The sequence below is a fragment of the Pleuronectes platessa genome, chromosome 11 (genome assembly GCF_947347685.1).
Source record: "Pleuronectes platessa chromosome 11, fPlePla1.1, whole genome shotgun sequence".
Taxonomy (NCBI): Eukaryota; Metazoa; Chordata; class Actinopteri; order Pleuronectiformes; family Pleuronectidae; genus Pleuronectes; species Pleuronectes platessa.
This window is the reverse complement of record NC_070636.1, coordinates 4,965,770-4,992,012: the sequence shown is the minus strand read 5'-3', so window position 1 is coordinate 4,992,012 and position 26,243 is coordinate 4,965,770. Positions and strand designations below refer to the sequence as shown.

Here is a 26,243-nt window from a genome sequence, read left to right as displayed (position 1 = left end):
AATGTCGTACACTTCAGTGACATCACTCTAACAAAGACGTGTCATCAGTTATTACTTTGATTTTTCAAGTGCTAATGTCCCACGTTCTATTTCACCTTCATTTGATATTATTTATTCATTCTGTGCTTTGATTCTCATGAACTTATTCAGCGTTAGATTTGAAATGATACTTTTTTAAAACAATTTTCCACATTTGTTTTCAAAGGAGCCACATTAAATGTTACATTTTTAACCTTAACTTCAGGAGTCAAAACGAGTAAAATTAGCATCAAGTAATTACATTATGAAACTTAATGATTCACATAAAACCTCTAATGTGAAGGCTGCGTTTACAGATTTCATTTATCTTTTTTCAAGACCAGGAAGCATAATGAGAAAATAAGTTTTACTGAGCCTGAATAAACTCTTGATATAAAGGTTGTTCATCCATATATGTTTGATAACTGTAGGAGACAGGAAACCAAACTGGCCTTACAGATATATAAAGAAAGTATCAATATGAATATTTCGAAGAGGGTCGAAGGATGAGTTATGCTTCACAAATATGATTAATATATTAAAGTAATGAAAACCTATTTCACTTTATGAACTTGATTGTCGAATACAGGACTTTGAAATTTGTGCATTAGTGTAAAATCTGTTCATGACCAAAACTTTTCATGCCCTGCTTTTTATCCATTGCTAGAATTAATGTGAGATGCACCAATCAACTAATTCTAAGGCACTAATTTGAAGTCGCTCTGAATAAAAGCATCAGCTAAATGTTATGTAATTAATTTGTGCTGAAGTGCTTTATCTTCATTTATGTAGAGCACTTTGTAAGCATTTAAAAAACATGTTTTATATTATTATTAAATCTGCTGTTTCCAAGGTCGAGAACTAAATATTTAACTCGACATCTGAATGTATAAAGATGAGAAATCAGAAATCAAGGTCAGAAGCAGGCGTGTTGCTGGCATATTGTTGTATTTTCTCATAAAAACTGAAGGATCCACTGTGACTGATTGAAACTGACGAGTGTTTCACTACAATATAAACACATGAAACTACAAACAAAAAATCCTGGAAGCGCCCGTTTGTTCAGATCCTCTCCAAAATTTAATGGAATCTTCTTCAGGCCGAGTCCAACGACCCGTACGCAGAAAAAAATATATCAGTTCAGTAGTTTTCCTGCTGACTAACAAACAAACGCTGATGAAAACGTGCGCTCTTTGGCGAAAGGTAATAAAAAATGTCATTTTTTAATAAACCCTGTTTTTTTCGTTCCTGGAGTGCGAAGCCTGAAAAAGAAACGGCACCTCAGAGCACAGACGTCAGAAGAAGAAGGGAAAATCAATTGTCTTTTTTAATTACAGTATTGAAGCATAGATGCATTACTTGTGAAAAAGGTAGAAAAAACAGCAAGTCTTTCTCAATAAGTTAAACCTCTCTGGCCGAAGATCAGGGCCGGCTCACAAAACCGAAGATTTTCCCGTAAAGCGTTTCGAATTCATCGAAAAACCAAAAAGACGAGGAGTTTAACGTGTGTCACCGAAATCAAAGTGCGTTTCCTCGTTGAATTGAAATTGTTAAAGAAAAACAAAAAGAAACAACAGAACAGACACAGAGAAGATGCAAGTGGCTTATGTTACAGTCCTTCCACCCGTTTCCACAGGGTTTAGCAAGCATTTTTTATGAAACTTTAAAAGTTCCTTTCGTTTGATCGACAAACAATAAGCTGAGTTATAGTTGGTAAAAAAAAAAAGAAAAGAAAAACTTATAATAACAATAACAATAATTACAATGACAGTAATAACAAGAGATGTGAGTAATAAACACAGTCCTGTACAGTCAGTCCTCGGATTGACCACAGCCACACTGATGGATTATGGATTCGTCCACGCAGACTCGTCCTGGCTGAAGAAGTGTGTCCCTCGCTGTCGTCCGTCTCCTCTCAGCTTCGTCTTCACTCAGCCGCCATCGACTTCACTGGAAAACACGTGTTCCATCTCCCCCCCTCCCCCCCTTTCCTCTCTGTTGAGACAGAGACACAGAGGACACAGATTAACACGAGTTCTCCTGACGTCCAACAACACAAGTGAGAACCATCAGAATGTGTAACCTAATAAATCATTAACACAATTATACTAACAAACAATAACAACATGTTTCAGAGTCACACCGGTTATCAAACTATAATCATACAAAAACCTCCATAGTCGTAAAAATAAAGGGTTAGTGTTAGTAAGTATAACTAAATAAGTAATAAAATATACAGTTATGTAAGAAAACGTGCATTAACCAAATAAATATGCTTTAACAAAGTCAGGATATTCATAACTAAGACGTAATAAGAAGAAATACATGTAATAGTGTGTGATATGTGATAGTAAAGGCTGAATACTGTAAACACAAGCAGTGATAAGTAAATAATAATCAATAAATGATAAAACTACACCTCTTCTTGAAATGATCAGAAGACAAATCGCTCTCTACCGTCCTCACTCAGCTCAGCACTTCTATATAAGGAGCTTATTCCTGTTTGTTGTCGTTACCTGACTGAGGTTTGCAGTAGAGGTTGTTCCACGGAGCGTTCAGTCCAGTTCGTGGATCTCGTCCTGCATCGAGACCGAAGGTCGCGCCACCTCGCTCATCCGCTTGGCCATGATGTCCCACTGAGGAGCCAGGATTTTAGATTTGGAGCCTGAGGAGGAGGAGGAGGAGGAGGAGGAGGAGGAGGAGGAGGGAAACAAATCCTCAGTCAAAAAACAGTCCACTGATGCTGCCGCCACAAATATCAATGATAAAATCCTCTGCCCCCTAGTGGCTCCTTTAAATACTTTTTTATTACTTAGATTTTATTCACTCTCACTTTAAGTTATTTGAAAAATCCTGAAGTTGTCACTTCTTTCTACATTTGACTCAGTATACAATCTCCTCAACCCACAGCAGGTTGTACTTGTAAAACACCAGTTTAGTATAAAACATTCAGAAATCATCTTTCCATGAGGCTCGTTTCACATCGAATGCATTGGGAGCAACATTTCCCCTCTGAGGTTTCTGTGTAAACTGCTGAGTTCTGCTTCTTCACTTTGAAGTTGCAAATAAGTTTCTGAATCTGGACTGATATGGATCATTTGAAGCCGATACTGTCCTGAGAAATATGTTCCGATACCGATATCTCTTCTAAAATTAAAGCAAAACAGTGACTCATCTCCCCAAAGCCACTTGAGTGACTTCGAACACAACTCACCTGCATTAAATAAACAAGACACAACCGCCTGGTCCCACTAAAACAACACAAGTAATCCAAGATCTGGATGATTAACACTTAAGATAAACACGCCTGTCAGAACCTTTTCACCTCCACTCAGACGCACAATATACTAATGATGACGTTGATAAGTTTGTGCTTCAATAAAAAAAATCATCTAAAATCTGGAATCTCCTGCTGGTGTGTTGTTCCAGCCTCGGCCTGAGGTGGACTCACAGACCAGTTGAGACGCTCTCCCTCAGGATATACTTACTGAACCCCCCCCCCCCTTCCTCCTCCTCCTCCTCTTCCTCCTCCTCTCTGCAGTTACCATGACAACATAGACTATAGCCTCCAGCTAAAGCAGCAAGGCCGATCCGATCCCCCTCTCTCTCTCTCTCTCTCTCTCTCTCTCCCTCTCTCTGGCATACTCTCCCTCTCTTGATCTCTCAGTCTGTCTCTTCCTCTCTCTCGTTTCACAGGGGAGAGGGAAAGTGGGACGTAACCCCAAAAAATAAAAAAATTCAGAGAACCACACAAACTCTTAACCCTTCGGCGGTGGAACTCGTCCCAGTGCTGGAGCTCGGATGAGCCTGAACACTTCAATATTTTAATTACAGAATGTGCAGCAGAGGCGTTAAAGCTCCAACACTCAAGCTTAATGCAATATCATTTAGTTTGTGTTAATACAATTCAAATAACTTAAAGTAGGCTGAAATGATTAAAACATGAAAATACATTAAAATCTGTTTAGAAGCTGTTGATTTATTATATTTGACTGATTAGAATAGAGTAGACTACAAACCCCTCCTCCACTTATGAAGCCACATTTTAATATATCTGGATCTTTACTTGGATCCACACACTCATAAATAATGATCCCCTAAATATTTTTGATTTCTTTCATTAAGATCCATGAATTATTCTCTGATAAAACCATGAAACCGTTGAAAAAAAAAAAGTATTATTTCGCGATCTTGAATAAATTAAAATGAAAAAAATCTATGATCTATCCCCTGATTAGTATCTGCACTTAAATGTGTTGGGTTCTTCGCTGATACATATCACATCCTTCTCACAAACAAACTAAAGGATGCAGATGTTTTAACCTCTGTCTGTTAGTGACTAATCAGCCGGATCATTCAGATTAAACAGATTTCCACGACACTTGGTTGAAGGATGGAGTTAAAGCATGAAATGTTGCTGCAGATCCACGAAATTCTTCATCACGTTATGAAAAAGGTATTTGACATTTCCACCAATCTCCCAGGGACCAATACAAGAGACGTAATGAAAAAATCTGGCATGTTTATGGGACTGATATTTTTAGGTCTGTGAGGTTTGGTGCGATTCCAAATAGAAAACCTGATCTATTGAATATAACCGCGGTTTCATTTTTAATCATGTTCTTTCGGGCCTCGGAGTGCTCCTTCAACAAAGAGTTGAATATCACGACTTGAAACTGAGAAAACTAAAAACAACAAAAGACAATCTCCAGTGTGTTTACTCCCGTCTCCTCCTCGTCACTCACCATCCAGCCCGTTGTGCTGCTCATAGGAGCGTTTGCCCAGGATGGTGGGGGAGCCGTTGTTGAGGATGGGGGAGGATTTGATGGGCGTCAGGCTGGCTGAAGAGATGGACGCCCCACGGATCGGAGGGTTGGGCTTGACCGGACAGGGATGTGCTTCTGAAACGTGAAGAGAGAGATGGAGGGAGAGAACGAGAGAAGAGAGGAGAAGAGGCGGGAAAACAGGTTGTTAAGCAGAGAGGACGAACAAAGAGCGACGGAGGAAAACAAAAAGAGAATTAAATCAACACAAGTGACTCATTAATTTCAGCTGCTGACCTGGAACAAGAGGCCGGACTCGTGCTGTTATTGCACCGAGGCTCGTTTCAGCAAATATGGAACATGCCAGCTGTAATTTACTAAATGAGACAGCTTCCTCTGACGTGGATCTTTACATGTTTTACATATAAAAAACAAATGGCATATTTGCGATCATGCATCTGAGAATCTTTTGTAAATCTATTCAAAATAAAAAGATTTCAAGATTTTTACCCCGACATATTTCTAAAAGGTGCTAATAACAAAGTCAATGAAACTAAGTTTTAAACATTGTCTGTCTGGTGAGAGTGACCTGCTTCTTCTTACCTAAATATCGAACCACAGACTCCAGAGGTTTACGTTCCACAGGTTTCAGTGCTGCAGGCTTTTTCAGTGCTGAAGGCCCTTCTGGCACCCGCAGGGCATCTGTAGGAAACCATGGGAAGAAAAGAGCCGATAAAAACTCAATGAATTTTAAAAAGTGGAGGTGTGGCGAAGAAGAGAACCTCATATAACTCCAATACAGTATTCAAACAGGCACAGAACAGGATGAGTGTGCGGGACATAGTCCTGAAGAGTCTCACATTCGGCCTTGATGACTGCTGTGTTGAGGGGGAGGTACGGGTGCCTGGCCAGGAATCGTGGTCGTATGATATCCTGGCAGAGGCGGCGAGTCATCCGTGTCACCGTGGTGGTCTGAAGGAAGAACGCCTGTCGCGTCTTCACGGCAAACTTGGGGCTGCCGCCGTGGCGCATGGGGAGACCATGGGGGTTCTGGAGGTGCAGCCGACACAAGGCCATTAGCATTAACGTTTTTTACCAATGCATTGTGGGAAACAATGAGACAGGAACCTTATCAGCTTCTTTGATAATAAATAATTAGTTCAAATAAATTTTCTGAACGAAGAAACCAACTATTTGCTGCTTCGAACTTCTCCCAAGTCAAGATTTGATGGTTTTCTTATATGAATATGAAAATAGTTCAAGTTAAAAAGTTAAAAATTGACTTTCAGAAGTCACCTTATGCTCAGGAGGGCTGTAAAGACAAAATAACGATTAATAATCTAAACATTAAGCCTTTATGTCCTGAACATACTAATTTAATTGAGAAGATGAGTGAGGAGAAAGAGGGATTTTCTGTGGAGGATGAACTTTTCCTCAGAGGATAAGTTAAGACTTTAAGTCAGGAACAGTGAGGCTGCTTTTTGTGGTTTACAGAATAAGTAGATTCCACGATCAGTGAAGCGTTCACAGCAGTGTGTGTTTCTGTTGTTAGTATGTAAGTGTGTACCATGATGGTGCGGGCGGGTCCGGGCCTCTCGCCCTCCAGCCTCGTGGGCATCTTCAGCCCTCCGTACTTCTTCCAGTAGGTCCAGCACGACGCACACAGGCGACACTGCATGTTGGGAGGTCCCCACGAGTACCACTGATAGGAGCTGCTGCCTACACACACACACACAGACACACACACACACAGAAGACAGTGAGTGCAGAGCGACACACACACTCATCGTGATTCATGATCCACGTGTGATCACGAAGGCGATCTCCTGTGCATGCGGGGGGGGCACACAACCTTTAATCATTCATCACTGAATTAAGTACGACCTCTGAAATAACTCAAACACTACGTGCCTGCGGGTCATGTGACGCTCCTCCTTGCTCTGCATTTTATAATCCAATTAAAATGTGTTCCACGTACAGACAGAGTTCATCTGAGCTCCTCCCACGAGTTAGTGAAGAGATATCGGCCGGATGATCGATTCAGATCTTTAGTCCATTTTGTTGCTGATATATTTCATTGACGAACCAGTAAAAAGGACACTGGAATGTTTATGGAACAACAAATGCTCATAGTTCTAATGGTCTATTGCTGTTTGAGTCCCGTCTTTACAATGAATGAGGTAAACAAACCTTTAACAGCATCACAAGTACATCTACACGTTTCTCTCGGTTTTAACGCTCACGTGTGATTTTCTCATGCAAACAATACTTTTCTCAAATGGTTTTCAGAGTGGATGAATATGGTTTAGTAGCTTAACAATGTAGTGAGGACATTGGAAACTGAACCAATCTCTGAAATAAGCTTGTCCGTTCTCAGGTGGGGGACTGAGTCACAACCTCTAGTGGCGCCTGATGCTCTCTGTGACTCAACATCTTAGACGTCAATACAGTCGATCAAACAACATCCCTCACGTTGTTAATGAGGTTTTTAATGTTGTGTTTATTGTTTTGTCTGATGAATTTAAAAAGGACTGTGTGTTACTTTGTGTACACAGAACACACAGTGAATTTCAGAGGCAGCACAACGACAGACAATTAGAACAGGATGCAGTTTGGAGTGAATGGATCCAGGATGTAGCCAGATCCACTTAATGCCGGAGATCCACTTGTTTACATATTTGCTGTGTACTACTCATATTATGAGTATTTCCACTAGAGGGCATACCACAGAACTCTGTGTAGAACTTTCCGTATTGCATCTCATTGACTTAGGCCCAGTCAGTGTTAACCAGTCACTTCTTAATCTTAAATCAGGTCAATACAAGATAAAAAGTTGTGTCAGGATACACACGTGTACAATGACTCACTGTAGCAGCTTTCACAGGCTCTGCCCAGGGCGGGGGTCTGGACCGCGCCTGGTAGTCCTGGGACCCCTGGAAGTCCTGGGACCCCTGGAGGTCCTGGGACCCCTGGAGGTCCTTGGACCCCTAGAAGTCCTGGAACCCCTTGGACCCCTGGAAGTCCTGGGACCCCTGGAGCCGCCGCTCCGTTCACCAGAGGTGGTTTTATGTTGTTGCTCAGCTGGTTGGGGTTTGGCTTGTTACTGCCGGGGCACAGAAACAGAGACGGGGTCAGAGCGACAGAGAGGAGACAGAACATCGGCCTCCAGCCACACTCACTGGTACTTCACAGAGAGCTGTCGTGAATGTTAACAGAGAGAAAGACGCGTCTGCTCTGACAACAGTGCAAGTCCAACTTTGATCACAGAAATGTTGCTAAGATCGACTCTAAACTTTAAACACACGACCTCTGAAGAACGTAAGTAAACCCAGTGCTCAGAAACCACTCACTAGTTCGGGATGTAGACCTGCTTCAACTTGCTTTCTGCCTCGGCTGCTTTTAATCGTTTCTGGAGCAGAGACAGAAGAGGGGGAGGAAGGAGAGAGGAAAAGTTATCAGACCCTGACTTAAGGACACGTTTAAACTCTGTATTGATCTTTGACCAGTTCTTAAATATGAATAAACATGTCTTTGGTTTTGTAATTATTTCCACTATCTTTAAAAACAGAATATGAATGTCAAACTAACACTGGCCCACATGCGGAGAGAGGAGAACAAAATAGAATGTGAGGGCAGCTTCATTTCTTGGGGAAGAAATTTGTTCATCAGCGAATCTCTGAATCAGTGAAAATCCCCAATATACATTTGTCTTTCCTCAGGATTTACTCTAAATTACTTGAGGCTATTATACATTTTTACTGGGCTGTAAGGAAAGTAAATGTATCATGAACAAATAGAGCGAGTTATAAATGACAGACATTTGTTTTCTTAACCTTTTAGTGTATAATTGATGTTTTTACCTGCTGTACATATCTGTCTGTGGTCTTCCACATGTAGTAATACTCAATAATACTCGTCAGGGACTTCCAGGGCAACTACAGACGGAGGAGAAGGAGGAAAATAATCATTATTTCAGTGAAAGAACAAAACATTATTTTTTTCTTTTGCCTAAAAAAATCTGGATGAAGTGAGTGAGCATGAAATGTTTTCAACAGGGTCTCGACTGTCAAGAGCTTCAGCCTCAACATTTTCAAGGCAGCTGGTGACGTCACTGTGACCGTCCTGAAACCTTCAAAAAGCCTCTTTCATAAGCAAACTTTGTCTGAAGCTTTCTACAATTTCTACTGAGAGTTGTTTTTATGTATTTCAAGGATAAATGCATTACTTCTGTTGAAATAAACTAAAAATCTGTCTAAGAAGTTGAAAAATGTAAATCCTGAATATACGCCTTGATCGAATTCAATTATTTAATATGGTATATTAAATATTTTTTGCGTAATCCTGCAACAGCAATCAAAACATAACCTCTATGGCAAACAGACTTAAAGACGCCCAAACCATAATAATTGTGTTGCAAGCATTATCCACACAAAACCAGGAAAATAAAATAAATGAATACACCAGACTTAGATTACCTATGAACTGAAGATGAAAGTAAACACAATCCAAGACAAGTACGTTTGAAGAAAATAAGAGACGACGTCTTGAAAAGAATCATTAGATCTAAGTGAACTAGGTAAATATTAGAGATATTAAAGAGCTTTGTCTTTATAAACAAACTTCTCTTTGTATTGAACCCACTGAAGTAGTTCTGTAAACGTCCCTGTAAGAAGTTTGGGAGGAAGAGGAGCTGTCAAGCCGTGGCCCCACCCATAATGGTGGTGTGGTCCTGTTGTTAAGAGAGACGGCTCGAGTGGAAACGAGAGCGAGTGAGCGGCAGGGACGGCAGCCGGCCACCAGGTGGAGGAGTGAGGCACCCGCTGAGAGCTGAAGCAGGCAGCTCCACAAAGGGCAGCAGCACCATTCTCCTCAAGCTGAGAGCGCAGAGGACGAAGAGGAGCTACAGCAGGATGAAGAGGAGCTACAGCAGGAAGAATCTTTCTCGCTGCTGCATTTTGTCACGATCACACTAAAAATATGTGCTGGAGATGCGTTTAGTGAGGAACGGTGTTTGTTATTAGCATTTTCACTCTCCGGTACGAGTTGGCTGCAGCTTTGGTTCACAAGCTTACGATTGTGCTTCAACGTTGTATACAAGCTAATCAGCTAAATGAAGTCTGAAGGTCTGAGGCAGGATTTCAGCTCTCGTTCTGTGGTTTCTGCAATAAATAACAGGCGAGTGCACTGAATACTTACTGTACACGTCTCTAAATGAGATTTGGGCATCAACACACACACAGGCTTCCTGATGAGCAGCATTCATACTACCCTCAATACGTCTTCAGTGCATGACTAAGCTTTATGATTTGTTGAAGTGCAAATGCCTTTGGAAAAGACTCAAAAACCACCACAAAGACACGGTTAAAAAAATAAAGCCTTGACACCTCTAGATGTTTTGGATAATATTCTTCTTATTCGCTTTCTAGAAATCGATAACACCTATTTCCGTTTTCAAAGATGGATAAATATATATCTGCATCCATTTTCAATAGGGTTTATCCTTTAAGGGTCACGGAGGAGCTGGAATCAATCCCAGCTGATATTGGGCGAGAGGCGGGGTTCAACCTGGAGAGATCACCAGGGTTTCAACACAGAGACACACATCTCCACACTGGTTGTCAATTTAGTGTCTCCAATTAAAATTGAGACAGCTATGTTGATAAATAATTTCATTAGATTAAAATGTTGTAGTCATAAATGTAAATGTAAGGTTACAAAATACGAGAAATGCGAGAAACCAAATTACTACATATCATAGAATCTCTCAATCATTTCTTAAAAGCTTGTTACTCACAAAATCCTGCTGGATGTCGGTGAAATCTTTGCCGTATTTCTCGAGCGCCTCCTCGAACAGGTTGGCCTCGGACGCGCTCCACTCCTCCATTTCGTCCCTGCAGAGGACCGGCCCCCCCTGAGGCACCAGCGCTGCGATCGCTCGAGTCATGTCATAGGTCGTGGCGTGGAGTGTGTCCATGGCATGAAACTAAACACAAAGGAGAAATACTGGGCATGTTAGTCTCAGTACTGTCTCTAATGTCATGGACATATTAAGTCATAAAGTTGTGCGATATTCTGCTGACTTCTTGGACTGACATTTTTGTTTGCTCGATCCATGGTGTTTATATGTAGTCCCCTTGGGTTCAGTTTGTGTGTGTGTGTGTGTGTGTGTGTGTGTGTGTGTAGCTAGGAGGCCTCTCATCTATGTTTTATATATGAGGATAAGATCTAGGGCAGAATAGACCCACACAAGGCTTCTGGGGCCAAGTGCTTGTTAAGGAGAACCAGACACAGGCCTCAACAATCATTAACAAACACACACATATACACACACGCACACACACACACAAACAGACAAACACATGTGCACTACAGACACTTTTCCTTTGGTTAACTGCCCTGCTTCTCGCTCTCTGTGGTGTGATGCCGCTTGAACCTGAGGCCATTTTCATGTGTGTGCATGTGCATGTGTGTGTGTGTGTGTGTGTGTGTGTGTGTGTGTATCTTACCAAGGTGATGTCTCTGGAGGCTGCAGCAGCACTCATGTGAAGACTCGGCTGCCGCACAGAACTGCTGCAGTCCAACGCTCTGGCAAATGTGCCGACCGACCTATGGGGCACGAACATGACATTAAAGATAAAGGAAGAGCTGGGAAACAAACTTTGGGTTGCTCTTCCTCCACGGAGATTCGGTGTTTAATGTAGTTCTATAAAAAAGGTCACACACTGAACTACTCATTCCCCCCAAAATATGTTGCAAGACAAATCAGCAAAATTCTTAAATCCGGTGCTTCCTGATAAAATATTCAGTAATGGAGCATTTCTCAGATAAACCTCCGGTCAGTTAGCACGAGCACAAAACTACAACGCAAACACTTGGACTCTTAAACAGGACGAACAAATATTAGGAAAAGTCAGAGACATTTAGTTGAATACACATAATTACTCTCTGAGAATTAGGTGGGAAGATCAGTATCACTTTTGTGACTTAAATAAGAAGCAGGATGAAGAAGACGAGTTAGCTTAGCTTAGCATGACGGGTGGAAACATGGGAAACAGGTCATTCACTCACAACATAACAGTTTATCTGAAGTTCTAAGGAAACATCAGTTTCTCTCCTGCACATGTTCCTGTTTACTTTTGATTCAGACACGTCTGTGAATAAGCAGGAAAGTGTGTGTTTGTCCATTCGAAAGTCTTTGTGTAAATATCAAGTCTTTGATAATAAACTATTTGCAATGAGCAGGAAAATAAAGACATTTTATTGAGATAAGTATGATCTGTAAAAACAAAACAGGAAGTTTTACAGGAGAAGACCGTTTCCTCTTTGTTGTTGCAGGCTAACAATTTCCCTCTGTCTCCAGTCTTTGTGCTAAGCTAAGCATCTCCTAGATGGAGTTTCATATTTACCACACAGACATGACAGTGGTGTCAATCTTCAACAACTAACTCTTGGCAAATGAGACAATGTCCCACATGTTGTGCGGTTCGGTGTCGACTTACCGAGCAACAACTAAGAACTGGTCGATCTGTTTCTCTGTCAGTAAGCTGTTAGGGTCCCAGGTCTTCTCCTCCAGTTTCTCCAGCTCTCTGCCGTCGCCCTCATCTACATGAACCCAGAAAACACACAGATGCAGACAATTAATTTGCTTCATCTGTCCCACGTATAATCAACATGATAGTTAATTATCTTTCTAAAAATTACCCCCCTGTGTAAAGCTTCAATGAGAAAATGCACGGCCTGTCTGCCTGCAACTCACTAACCAAGCTGCCGCAGTTTCTAACACATCAGAATCATTAACATATATTTAATTACAGAGCTTTACAGATTTTTTCCTCCTGCTAAGAATAAAACCCTGGGAAACTACCAAAACCTAAATCTGGCAGAACACAGTCACATTTGTGCATCACAAAATGTCAGGGAAATATCGACTAATAATGAAAATAATAATTATTGGACATATCGTAAAGTCACCTGACATTAACGAATGTGCAGTAAAAGTGTGATATCAATAATCCTCTGTGCCAGTAAAATCTGTACATGGTTACACTGGGGTGACGTGTTCCTACATTAAGATCAACCTGAGCACTGGAGTTTATTTTGAGTATCACACACAGCTGTCCACTTTGAGCCATGTCGCAGTGCCCAGCTGTTTTTTGCAATAAAACTACATATGTGAGACCTGTTTTTACAGAGTTACAGCTTCAGTGAGAACAGATTGATTCCAGACATCGGGAACAGGATAGAAACATGTCGTCCATCTCCTACTAAATAATCTGATCAGGTTTTGTATGTGAAATAGTTGCAGCTTTAAGGTTTGGGCAGAAACTACACAACTGTTGTGTGTTCAGTTCCACGCAGTTTTCAACAGGTCACTGCCTCATCCTCCTTATATTCTCTAGGTGGCTGTAAAACCATCAGCTATGCAGAACATAGACAGTGATCTATTATTTTAAATGCTCTGATTATGTATAATCACGCTGCCACACTGTGGTTGCCATGGAAACTCTATTTTTTTGGGGGGGTAGCTTGTAAAAAAAAAAATAAAAAAACAGAAGTAACCACTTGCTCGGGGCACAAGAAGCTGAGGCAAAGTTCACAAGTGTTCATAAAGTGTTCCTGAGACTAGGGCAGTTGCAGAAACATGAAATGAGGCCGGCCTGTTAATGCTGAGAAACTGCTTTAAAAGATAAATAAATCCCACAAGAGAGAAAAAGTTCCCTGAAGCAAGACGTGGACTAAGTAAACTTCCCAGAAGAAAAAGAAAAAGTCAATTAAAACGAGGTTTAAGCTCAGTGTACCGTCTTTCAGGAGGTCGGTGATGTCGGCCTGGTACTTGTTCCCAACGCGGATCTCGCCCTTATCAGCCAGCAGAGTCTTCTGCTGAGGGTCGTACACCAGCGAGTAGAAGAAGGCATCCTGGGAAATACAGATGGCAGGAAGGCGTGAGGATGCAATGAAAGGAACAGGACGCGAGATGGGAAAACGGAAGAGGCGAAAGAGGAGGGTATCTGTCTGTCGGTATGCGTGTGTGTGTGTGTGTTTCCCCTCCGCGAGTCTCTCATCTCCTCATTACCGTGTGTGAACAGAACATTCTGGGTCAACACGCTGAATAATTCATCTCGAAACAAGAATCTCGAAACTCATAACTCTTCACGCACCTAATCACAGTTTAGGACGCGGCATCATGCTGCCGTGCACGTACCTCTCTGTCCAGGTAGGACTTCAGGGCTTCAGTCTCATTCAGCAGAGTCACACAGCACTTCCCCCTGGAGCAGAGGCAGAAGAAGGGAGGGAAGAAGAGTGAGATGAGGAAGATAAAAGGAGGAGAGGACGAAGAGAGAGGGAATGTTTCAGGTGAAACACAGGCAAATTAAAGTCTGTGGGATAACTGGTTACGTCAGTGCAGGGTGAAAAGCTGGACCAGACTCGTACCAGCTAGAGAAACTGTGCAAGATCCAACTTTGATGTAAATTTATCTAAACTTCTGCAACAATGATTTTAATTTGGCTCCAGTTGGAACGGTCCGTTTTTTGTTTTTGACAAATCCTGATCCAGCCATGTCCCTTCACTGCGTCTGTCTGGATTCACATTATTCATCAGTGAATTACTCAAACCTCTCCGGCATGAAGCAACAACAATTTGGCAGAGTCCTCCACTTGTGTTGTGTAACGTCGCCGCACACTCGTGTTCAGTTTGAAAACTTCATGGAGCTTGACTTCACACTAAACAAACGTCTGAGACTATTTTTACCCGAGCAGATGTCAGTTCCCTCTTCCTCCGACTCTACAGAAATGTCAAATAATAATGTGGTGATGATTAAGTGGGATTGCCTGGAGTTCACTAATGAGCAAAGGTAGTTCTATATGTAGAAATGGCTTTCTGTTGACATTTAATGCTCCACGCCAGGTACAAGTGAAGCACTTAGTGACCGAGTTTGTTGAAACCAAATGGAAGACTAAGCCTGTCAGACGGTTGATTCAAACTACGTTTGAAGGACTGAATAAATTAACTATTGTCATTATTAATTTGATATTTTCACAGCAACAGGTCCAACAGGTAGAAACAAGCTTTGTAAAAGAGTAGGCGGGTTAAATGGTGTGATAACTGTTTGACTAAATTATAATTAATTGTATTTGTATAGCAACAAATCATAACATACGCTTATCTCAAGGCACTTTACATGGTTTATACAAATTATAGAAGAAACACAACTTGCCCACAAGATCGCCAATATGAGTTTTTCTGGGTTTGTTAGTTGATATATAAAAGTTTATGGATAAACAGTAAATTATCAAACCTCATTTACATTTATTGTCATAAAGTTTCTATAAAATCTCAGGAACCACTGTCAAAACATATATATTGATCGATATATCTGAATTGGGTATCGGCCCCCAGAAATCAGCACTAACGATAAAGCCATACATTTACTGTGCACTTTATTAGGTACACCTGTGAGGTCTAATGGAATCCAATGCAGCTAATCTGCCAGTTCACCTTAATGCCTAAAAAGTGCAGTTTCCATGTTGTATTAAAGAAGTATTGTAACTCATGTGTTTGAGATTAACTAGTGGACAGCTGTTTTATATCACTGTGTCATATACACACATATTTGAAGTGATGTAAATTATGTTTGATCAAACTTAACCTTAATACTAAAAGACTTGGTTGATTAGAACATGACCAGCTAAATAATGAGTATATTACTGTGTGTGTGTGTGTGTGTGTGTGTGTGTGTGTGTGTGTCTCTCTGTGTGTGTGTGTCTCTCTGTGTGTGTGTGCGACAGGGTGAGCTTGGCAGGCTGTCGGGGCTCAACATCGTGGGGACAGCCACCATCAATCCAACCCTTATCTCCAGAGTGGATATAATTATTCATGGGGCTGCCCTGATGGCCGACTGGTTAGGTGGAATACCACATAACCAAAACATCCACAAACTCAAATCCAGCCACGCACCTTTGTTGTCATATCTGTCTCTCTTCTCCTGTTTCCTGTCTGTCCCTATTCTCTCTGCTACTACACGTGATGAAAAGAACAAATTTAAAAAAGAGCCTGTGAAAATGATCAGGTAGTCTTGGACCAGTGACAAAAAAAAAGAAGATTTTATTTGTTTATAACATTTTCAAGCGCAGTTTATTTATCTATTCATAACTTTTTTGCATCAATTTCTTTTCTGTTTTGAGATAATTGGGATTTTAGATTCGACAGTAGCTCAAAAGAAGAGATGAGCCATTATTCACAGCCTGAGATCTGTTCTGCTGTCAAAACCGTGCACGGAGCAAATCAAAATGTCTTTTTAGAAAGATGTGCAAAAACAAGAAAAAAGAAATAGACAACAACAGCCCATCATTTAGTGGTTTAGGACCAGTGAGGTGTACCTGATGTGTGTGGCAGGTAGAGACTCCAGCTGGCGGGACAAGAACAGCTCTCTGTGTCTGAGCTGGTGTTTCTGTTTCTCAGGGAGGTCGGACATCTCTGGATTCTCCATCTCCTCCTCCAGCTCCCCTGGGTGCAAACAGAGGTGGGGGGGCAAAGGTCAAACGTACGTAGATCAGATGAGGTGGAACGTTTGAGTCCACGGGGAAAACTGGCCAATGTATAGGCTGCATCTACACACACACACACACACACACACACACACACACACACACACACACACACACACACACACACACACACACACACACACACACACACACACACACACACACACACACACACACACACACACACACACGCACACGCACACGCACACGCGCACACGCACGCGCACACGCGCACACGCACGCGCACACGCACGCGCACACGCGCACACACACACACACGCACACACACACACACACGCACACTCCTGAATGAACCAGAACAATGAAGTCTCGGGAGAGAAGGAGACTTGTGTACAAACGCAGGTATTTTTACATAAAATCTCAGTGACTCCATCCACATGATTCATTCAGGCTCAGTTTCTCTCTTAATTCAGTGTTTCAACCTGATCACAGAATTATTTACAGATTCACAATTATCTCTGTCCCCTGAGGGTTGTGTTTTCAATATATTATTATTTAACTGGTTCTGCATTTGCGAGCAACAAACGCACTAAATGAACATGAAAGGATGTAATTTAGAGCAAAAACGATTGGGCTGGGTGATATGGTCAAAATACATATTATATACAATCATCATATTAGTTTACGCTCATTATCATTATTTCACATTATATTACGATACACATAGTTGCTGTGGTTCAAGTCAAAATGCTGAACATAAAAAGTCTGCAGTTTAACCAATGTTGAAAAGTGGCAGCCTGCTTTACTCTTGATTCAAAGAAATACACATATTCTACTACACAACAAAACATGTTACTATATTGTATCCCTGGTGAAGTAGAGAAATAAGAGGGGATAATCTATCATGTAAACTACTAAAATGATCTTGTAGTAGTTTGACAGAAATGTTGTGATTTAGTAAACATTCACAAAAGGATGATAAAAAATCAGTGCAGCAAAGTCCGAGATAGATTTTAAGCTCTGAAGACATCGGGTTGGATCTTACGTTTCCAATCTTAGAACCAAGTGTCGATTTTCGATTAAACTCTCTCCACCTCTGTAACACCTGTGTCTTTAAAACCACGTCACCCCAGTTTGTAACGCAGGCCTTGTGCTACAGTGATAACATCACTGTTGTGTCCTCAGACTTGACAAAGAGCCTCGAGAAGCACAGAAGACGTGAAACGATTGTTTTCACGGGCCGAGGAGTTCCCCACCTGACTGGTAAACTGACCTCTGTGTGTGAAACTGCTTGAGTTTTCTTTTTAAGCTTGTGTTGTTGATTGAGACATTATTTCCCAAGTCAGTTCCTGGAGGTTTGGCACTGCAGATTTTTCCTTTTAATCCAACGTTTAACCTTGAGGGCGGCCGGCCCCCTGGATTAGAAGGAAAATCTTGGAGGATCACCGTGCCACTCGCAAAGATTGTGTCAAGAAAAAAGTAAGAAACAATGGTTCTGAGTGAAAAACAGTCTGAGTATGAATGGACAGAGCGATGGCTGAAGGGTTCTCCGCCCATAGGAGTGGGTCATGTGCCTAAGTCACTCTACACAAACAGATTTAGATGCTGCAGCTAGTAGGCTACATCTCCACATGCTCTTCTCTGGATAAGAAAGAAATTAAGGTGGGAGACAGGGGGGAGAGAAGGTGACATAGACAGGGAGACGGATAAACAGAGAGGCAGATAAAATAGGCGAGAAGAGAAGAGAAGAGAAGGGGGAGAAAGTGTGACAAAAGTGATAAAGAGCAAGGGAGCATGAGATGAAGACAGAGATGTAAAGGCAGCGAGTGGGGGGGGGGGGGGAGGAGGAGGAAGGGGAGCGATAGAGAAATCAGCAGGGAGCGCGAGAGACAAAGACGGGCGCAGAGAGAGAGAGAGAGAGAGAAAAGGGGTAGAGAGAGTAAAAAGGACAATGAGAACCGAAGTTAAACGGGCAGAGGGAAAGAGAGAGAGAGAGGGGGAGAAAGAGGGGGGGGGGGGGAAGCAGTCGGTACGTGCTCCAATTCATTTGGAGTTTCATTAGAGGAAGCGAGACAGAGAGAGGGAGACGGGGAGCAGAACAAAAGCAATCAAGGGATTTTCAGGAGAAGAGATGTGTGGCCAAAATCAATAAGTACTCCTTCACTCCCTCACTCTGCCCAGCGCTCAGCACCCAGCACACACACTTCCAATGCCCAAAGAAAGCACACACACACACACAACACACACAGCATGGGCCTCGCTCCATCTTCTGCCACATAAAAGCAAAAAAATGTAGACCGAGCTTATTAATACAGGGAAAACATGATTAAAGAGAATGCGAGCTGAGGTGGGAAGTTGTAAGAAGGTGAGCGAGGAGACAAAATGTGTGTGAGCATCAACCACGTGAGTTGGAGAGACATTAAATTTAATATGCACGTGTGTTAGAGTGCGGACACCCGACCCGAGCCCGCTGAGACCCGCCGGTCGGACAGACATGTTGGTTTTGATCACGTTGGCTCGGCTGTCAACTTGGGTTTTACAAAAAAACGAGCCTGCAACCGGGGGAAATATCGAGGTCTGGTTCGGTTCTCTCAGGCTCGGAAAGGCCAACTCTCTAATGTGGGGTATAATCAAAACATATGTTACATGGATACTTCTACCACTTTCTTGTCCTGTATGTATTTATGTTCTTCCTTTTCATTTTAAGATATTTACTCACACTTTTGTTCCAGTTGAAAAGAAATACAACTGAATCAAATTCAAGCTGCACAAACCCGAGTATCTAGATGATTAGCTAAACATGTTTTTACTTTGAAGGAGAAAAGACTGAGCCGCACGCACGCGCACACGCACAAACAAACACACACCAAGATGTGTATATTTTTCATAGCGGTTTGATTGAAATGAAAAAGGACAGAATGAGCTCCATGAAAAATGAATGACGGCAACAGAAAAGTTATGCAGGCGAGAAGAAGAAGAAGAAGAAAAGGAGAGCAGCCTCAGAATATTTAACGTCTTTCAGAGTTGTTCTCGGTGACAACAAGATGGAACTCCAGGACTCTTCATATCGATATTTAGGTAGTAAAAAAAGTCTGATAATCATATAGCTGATATTCTCTAAATGAAGAGCATGACATAACAGTCTTTACATTGTTTTTTTACAAAGATTCAATAAAGCACAATTCTATGAGGACTTCAAAATTCTAATTTGTACTTTGACCAAGACTCATTCAGCTCCCGTTGGCTCAGGTTGTGAAGCGCTGCCCAATTTCGCGACTCATCAGCAATTTTCTTTCCATGTAAATTACTCTGCTAATTATTTTAGTATAATCTGTGAATTTCCTTTAATTTAAAGCCTCCTTTTCAAAGTTACACTAGAGGGGTCACACCAGGGACTCGCTGATCTAATCCATGCGCTCTGCACCCCAACCATTCTTTTACTTCCTTTGGTCTTTAATTCAGGTCTATGAAATGTCAAGGTGGTGTTAAAACTTCCCATTCAATCTCCCCACAGCCAGCGGTGGTTTTCCCTTGTGATGCAGCACCTCTGCTAGTTAAACCTGAAGCTTAACAAGCCTAATATTTCATAAAAATTTAATGAGCTGCACCTTCTTTTTGTCTTCTTCCTCCAGGCAATGCAGGGTTGTCTCCAAGACACAGAACCGCAGGAAGCTGATCATCAGCTCAATAGTCAGAGCAAGTCCTCAAAATAAACACTGGGGGTAAGGAGCTCTGGCACAAAACAAAACAAATGGAGGCTTAGGAGATGAAGGGCTTTAGTTTAACTTCTAGAAAATACTTTATTAAAGAAGCAAAGGGACGAAAGACACGTGAAAGCAGAGTAAGTGTTCTCTCTCTGTTTGGAAGAAATTGGCTTTTCAGCTAAAATAACATGCTCTGTTAAAAACGTGACAACACTGGGCCGGAGAACTTGAATTCCTGGTGATCCTTACCGTTATTTACTCAACATTAATTTAAACAAGTTAATTTTGTGGTTTAAAACAAATAAATAATAAGGGTTTACATGGGTCTCGTACCCTGCTTCCTCCATGTTAGTGGATCAGACATGGACCAAACGAAAAGGTATAGAGGTTTTGTCATTCAGGTCATTTATCACCCCGATGTAGGTTCTGCATTCATTCGATTTTGATGCTATGAAAACGGAGTGAAACATCATGAGACTGACTCGTGATTGGTCAAGTGAGGGCATCGAAGGATATCATACCGCGGCAGCCTCCACTGATCTCTACGGACCAGACTCTGGCTCAAAAGTGACTAGATGGCAACGGTCACGTCCGGGATATTTTGGCTTAATTTGTGGATAGTGGGAGTAAGCGTCATCCATCTTTATAAACAGTCTATGGAGCAGAAGATGGGACACCAAAAGGAGGAATGTTAAATCTCCTGTGTCCTTTCATAGGAAATGGGCTCAGTTCCTCTTTCCTTACCACTGACCCAGATATCCCCTTTTTCCCAAATGAACAAGCGATCCCCAAATAACTGATCTTCAGTCTGAAAGCTGTCCCCAGTGGAAGCCCAGGGGACACACACAGGAGTGTGCAGTGGCCCATCAGCAGACGGGCACATCCACCTGGCCCCTGGCAAAGAGTCCTTGAGTAAGAAGTCAACTCCCCAACCTCAGTCCTCCTCCTCCTCTGAGCCAATCTCCTGGCAGTGCACCCACACCGTACTCTCTACAAATTGCCTCTCCATCTCACCTGTCCTTGCCAATTATCAATTATTGATGAATGGGTCGCCTTACTGGGCTGAAGGGGGGGGGGAGGAGAGAGAGGGTCGCTGGGGAGGGAAAGCAGCAGAGAGAGGAGGCCTGAGGGCGAGAAGAGGAGGTGAGCGCAGCGGACCGCTTTTTTTTTACCATAACAAACTGAGTACACCTCTATAATCCAGAGAGTGAGTCTGCGTAGGAGGAGGACCAGGGACTGGGGACGCTGGCGGCTCTAAATATGAAGATTTGCCTTTAAAAAGCTGTGGTCTGAAAAAAAAATACTCATAATTAAAACTCAAGAGAGATCGATAAATACAAATCAATACTGGGATGTGAGTTTTGTTATTATGGCATTCATTAAATATTGTATTAGCCTGTTCTTAAAGGCTGCATGACACGTACAGAAGTTACCCAAAGTCATAGCTGAAACATCACCACACCATAAGTATTGAGAGAACAGTTTTATCAGTATTGCTCGGCTCTAACTACTGCAAGTTAGATGAAGTGTTGGCCCAGTCAAGGACAAGTTCTGAAAGTTTGTTATGTTAATGTCCTTCCAGCTCACACAACTGCATCGTGAACATTGTTCTTCATTCTCAGCACATTCCCAACAAGAGAAAGAACAAGACGAGCTCGGTCATGAGAAAACAAAAGTGAGACAGTGAGACGGGACAATGTGCTGCTGTAGTGATGATCATTTTGTGTGTATACGGCTACAACGGCACCTCAAGTCCGGTGTGCGTTCAGTTGTGTTGTCCTGGAGGTGGAAGTGCAGAGATACCCAGGTTGTTCATTTCTCAAAGAGTCGATATAAAGTTACACTAAAAGGTCAAATCTTGAGAGAGTATTGTAAAAAGTCGAAAGAAGAACAAATCATGGAATTTCAACTCAGTATATCAGAATTGTAAAACGCATCACTGTTATCACGGCTGTCCATCACACTACTCTGGTGTTAGAGCAACAAAAACTGAGAAGTTTGCTGCTGACCCCATGTTGGTTTCTAAACTCTGGAGCTGCATTGTCGTCTGCACGGGCAGAAAACAGAGAAGCGTGAGAATGATGACGCAATCACTTCCTGATTGGTTCTCATAAGTTAAAACTCTATTATCAGCAATGAAAGCAAAATAACTGCTAACATTCACCGTACAGAGTGGACATCTGCTATTTAACGTACTGTGTAATCTAAACTGTATCAGGAAGTAGAAGAGAGATCCTCGTAGTGGACAACTTTGTGTAATCACAAGTTTGAGAGTAGACAGGTTGCTAAAGTGCACGTGAACATGCATGATGCTTTTACTACCTGTAACCTGGTTTTCTAAATTACACATCGTGGTAGTCAGAAGACATGAAAGCAACAACAGTTTAGTTTACAAGCAAAAAGGTGAAAACGTTTGATTAAACCTAATGAATGAGGACATTGTGTGTACAGCGGTAAAAAGGGCATTTTAGCATCATTGTCCCTTTTCCTCCCTGACAAACAGTAAACGTGATTGGATTTTTATGAAGCTCAAACTAATAAGCTCATTTAGATACCTTACATTGATTAACGACACCATGAAATCTCCATGAGCTCAGTAACGGGGACAACAACTCGATGTGAAGCGACACAAGGCGAAGCTGCTGCCGCGGTTCATAAAGCTCCGCAGCCCGGGAAGAAAATGAGAAAATCCATTCTATCACTGTGGAAACTAGTCCCACTATTACATATCATGAGTCCTGTAAACCACACAGAGTGATTGTGTTACTGAAACGGTACAACATGGCACATTGAGGGGGTTTTCCACGTAGGGACTCCTGGTACTCACTTATTTAACAGTGATATGAAAAACAAGTGGACACACGTTCCACTTTGGCACCACGGGGATGACCAGTCCACTACCGGCTCGTCTCAAAGGGATTCTACGGATTCTACTTGTGCGCATCAGTTCACCAACGCTATTGTTGTCTATTGTTTCCTGGAGCTAGGAGCCACATTTCAAAAATAGGATAAGGTCTGAGTCATGGCAAATTCAAATGTCTGAAGGGAGGGGCCGGCGAGGTAAAATGCCAAGTCCGCCACGGAAGCTGACCACTCAGGAGGCTGCTTTGCTCACAGGGGAGGGGCTTATGGCGGAGCTTGGAGGCCCTGTTGAGGGAGTATTCAGGATCCCTGCAAGCAAAAATATTTTATCAATGACTCACACGAGGACACACAGACTCGTACAGGCGCACACACACACACACACACACACGACTCGCACACAAACGGCTGCCATTCTCCACTGATCCATAACGAAACTGAATTAAATGTACCCCTTCAGTAACTCCTGTGGCAGGACCCAAAGCTGAAGTTCATCATGCATAGGAACACATTAACACACAGAAACACACACAGACACACAAAAAGGTGCATACAGTGTGGCTGCAGCTACAGAAAACGCAGACAGGATACAGCCCACACCCATGCGGTGCGCAACCATTCCTGCCATGCATTTTTTACATATTGCAAATGTCTGGAAGCCCCTCACCAAACTGCAGCTGGCAGAGCACAGCCGAATCTGAGAGGCCGGCATAGGAGCAACCAACACAAACATTTCTCCAGGTTCATAAAACAATGCCCTGCCACGTCTGTCAGTCTGCCAGAGGATCACAACACCGCTGGGTTTGAGCTCGGCTGCTTTCGAATATCAATGTTTACTTGCAATGCAACGAGAAACCAGACACATTCAAATGTGTTTTCTCCTCAAACCGTGGTCGATACTGGGGCTTTAAAAAAACTCAGAGGAGAACCACATCAGCAGAATAAACCCAAACTGCAGTAAAAATAAAAAAAGGTGTGTTCAGATAAAGCAGCGACTGTATGAACGCACACAAACACCAGTCAAAAATAATCACAGACTTTCTTAAAAAAGGGACACACACACTGGGAAACTGATGCTGTGTGGTCCAAGAGAACAAACAATCCGGTGCTGCCACGGATACACCCCCCAGGCCCTCTCTGTGCACGCACACACAGACACACACACACACACAGAGACACACAGACACACAGACACACACACACACTCACTCACTGAGCTGGCCACACCCAGTCAAAGTCTAGTGGCTGCTTTTGCCTGAACGACGACAGCGTCTCTACTTTTGGAATGACAGCTCGGGTGCAGTACGTCAGGATGTACCACTATTAACCAATTTCTATGATTGATGTAATTAGGCTTATTTGATTTCCCCTGCTTTTAAGTTTGTCTGTATGGTTTAAGTTTAACTGTGTCGTTAAGTCGTGGTTGTGCTCCGGACGGCCTGTGCACAGGTAGCAGGCACACGATTAACCACAGTTCAAACCGGCCTTTCAAGCCGACATAACCATAAGCTGTCTGCGACTGCTGTTGACATTACTCATGCTGCACCACATCACAGACAGAGACAGAGACATGCAGGTCATCTCAGACCAGAGGTGGAACAGACACCGTCCGCTCGGTCGTGTCACCGCGTTCTCGAACAGCTTCGGCCCTTTTTCCTCTGGCACCCGTGGCCCTTTTCTTTTTTTTACCCTCACCGGGCGACCGAGTGGAGCCGTCACAGAAGGTGACACGTTCACTGGATCACGGAGCGACTAACAGAAGGCTCCCCTGTTCGACAGATGAAGTTTGCATTCGACAAGTCGTACAACTTTCTAAAACCAACAACCTGCCATTCACACCCACGGTACACAGAGACTGGACGGTTGAGCAGCTGGAGTTTACCACGCTACCTACAAGACTTTGTGTGTGTGTGCAACTCAGCACAAGATCATAAATGCCCATCAGGAGAGACTCTCTGTAAGTAACCACCATTGTTCCCATTTGCACTACTAACTGTGGCATCCCCTGCTCTATGATGACTCCCAACATTCAAAACCAACTCAACATGTGGCCTTTCAGAACAGATGTTTATACTTTTGAGTTTGGACGTGATACTTTTACCTTTAATCCCACTACTATTATTTATATTATGACAGTTCTGCAAGCGTTAAAAAATATCTGTATTGAAAAATGATAGTGACAAAGTAAGAGTACGACTACAAAGGATGTTTAGTGGTCACATTATACTTAGGATGTAGCTCAGTGTTGACAAGCAACAAAGAAAGTCTAAAGGTAAATTGTCTTCCTATAAAAACACATCCTAATCCTAAATACAAATAAATGTTAGAATCTGCATCTGACTTGTATCTTGTCTGGCTGGATGACCAAGCTGCTTCAACAAAAGGTCAGATGAGGAGAATAGAGCTCTGTGCCAAAACAGGAAACTTCTTGTCATGTTTTTAAAAAAAAATAAACATTATACAGTGTGAATAAATCACAATACTCTCTTCTTCTTTACTATTTGAATCCAGGCACTCTGGGTCAGTGCCCTGAAGGCATCGTTTCCAGCTGACCACCGGGGAGGCCATCAGAAGTCTCTATATGCACGTTGGTAACCTGCAAGTCTTCCATCATTCACCATTTTCAACTGAACCTCGTTCTTTCCATTCATTCATTTTTAAATCCATTGTTTCACTGTGTTTGTCCCTGAAAAACCTTGTGGAACCTGGAACGTTAGAAAGGCCGCACAATGCAGCCTGAGCCCATTCAATGTGTTCCAGCTGTTCCAGATGCTGCGGGGCTTGCTCCAAGCTCTAAAGAGCTGCACCGCATTCAGGTGCACGCCACACAGCCACACTTCAACAGGGTGGCGTCATGTCGAAACATCCAGCAAATCGAACGCTGCCTGGAATCAGACCTATCAGAGGAGGCTGCAGTGTGGAGTGTTTCTCTCAGCTCGGTAACAGCACACAAACTATTTAAATTTGTATGACCCCCTCGATAAGAATCTGGTTTGCAAATGTAACGCCTCATACCAAAAAGGGCTCGCGCTTTCGGGTTCAGAGGAATCTTCTGAGGATTTGGATGTGAAGAGGAGAACAACCAGCAGAGGTCTGCCAAAAGGAACTGGTTCTCAGCCCTGGCTGGTGAGCTCTTCATGCCGGGTGTTCACTGGATGGGTTATGGTTGGTCACTCACTTGCATGTTTGTCTGCCAGGGCGATGAGTGTGCCGGAGATGTCCCTGCGCCGGTAAAAACACACCACTTTGGCCTCCACGTTCCCATTGGCTGTCTGCAAACCAGAGACAATCGCGTTACCACGGCAACAAGTGGTGCCGCACACAGAGCACCCACACACACACACACAGACACACAAAAACACATTAATGAGGCTAGTTTTTTTTTTTTA

General features: G+C 42.6%; 1 protein-coding gene across 1 annotated transcript in view; it reads right to left on the bottom strand.

Annotated features, from left to right (window-relative positions):
- Positions 1 to 1,327: 1,327 nt before the first annotated feature.
- mta1 (metastasis associated 1) overlaps positions 1,328 to 26,243 on the bottom strand; it is a 40,370-nt gene continuing 15,454 nt past the window's right edge. The window contains exons 3-18 of the mRNA XM_053435018.1: positions 26,033 to 26,126; positions 16,160 to 16,286; positions 13,984 to 14,047; positions 13,580 to 13,697; positions 12,281 to 12,383; positions 11,288 to 11,387; positions 10,576 to 10,764; positions 8,642 to 8,716; positions 8,132 to 8,190; positions 7,649 to 7,884; positions 6,349 to 6,500; positions 5,642 to 5,831; positions 5,385 to 5,483; positions 4,764 to 4,919; positions 2,535 to 2,683; positions 1,328 to 2,013 (exon numbers count right to left, since the gene is read on the bottom strand). Of these exons, the coding sequence (XP_053290993.1) occupies positions 2,574 to 2,683; positions 4,764 to 4,919; positions 5,385 to 5,483; positions 5,642 to 5,831; positions 6,349 to 6,500; positions 7,649 to 7,884; positions 8,132 to 8,190; positions 8,642 to 8,716; positions 10,576 to 10,764; positions 11,288 to 11,387; positions 12,281 to 12,383; positions 13,580 to 13,697; positions 13,984 to 14,047; positions 16,160 to 16,286; positions 26,033 to 26,126 (1,872 nt within the window). The 3' untranslated portion in view covers positions 1,328 to 2,013; positions 2,535 to 2,573. The remainder of the gene's footprint in view (positions 2,014 to 2,534; positions 2,684 to 4,763; positions 4,920 to 5,384; positions 5,484 to 5,641; positions 5,832 to 6,348; positions 6,501 to 7,648; positions 7,885 to 8,131; positions 8,191 to 8,641; positions 8,717 to 10,575; positions 10,765 to 11,287; positions 11,388 to 12,280; positions 12,384 to 13,579; positions 13,698 to 13,983; positions 14,048 to 16,159; positions 16,287 to 26,032; positions 26,127 to 26,243) is intronic.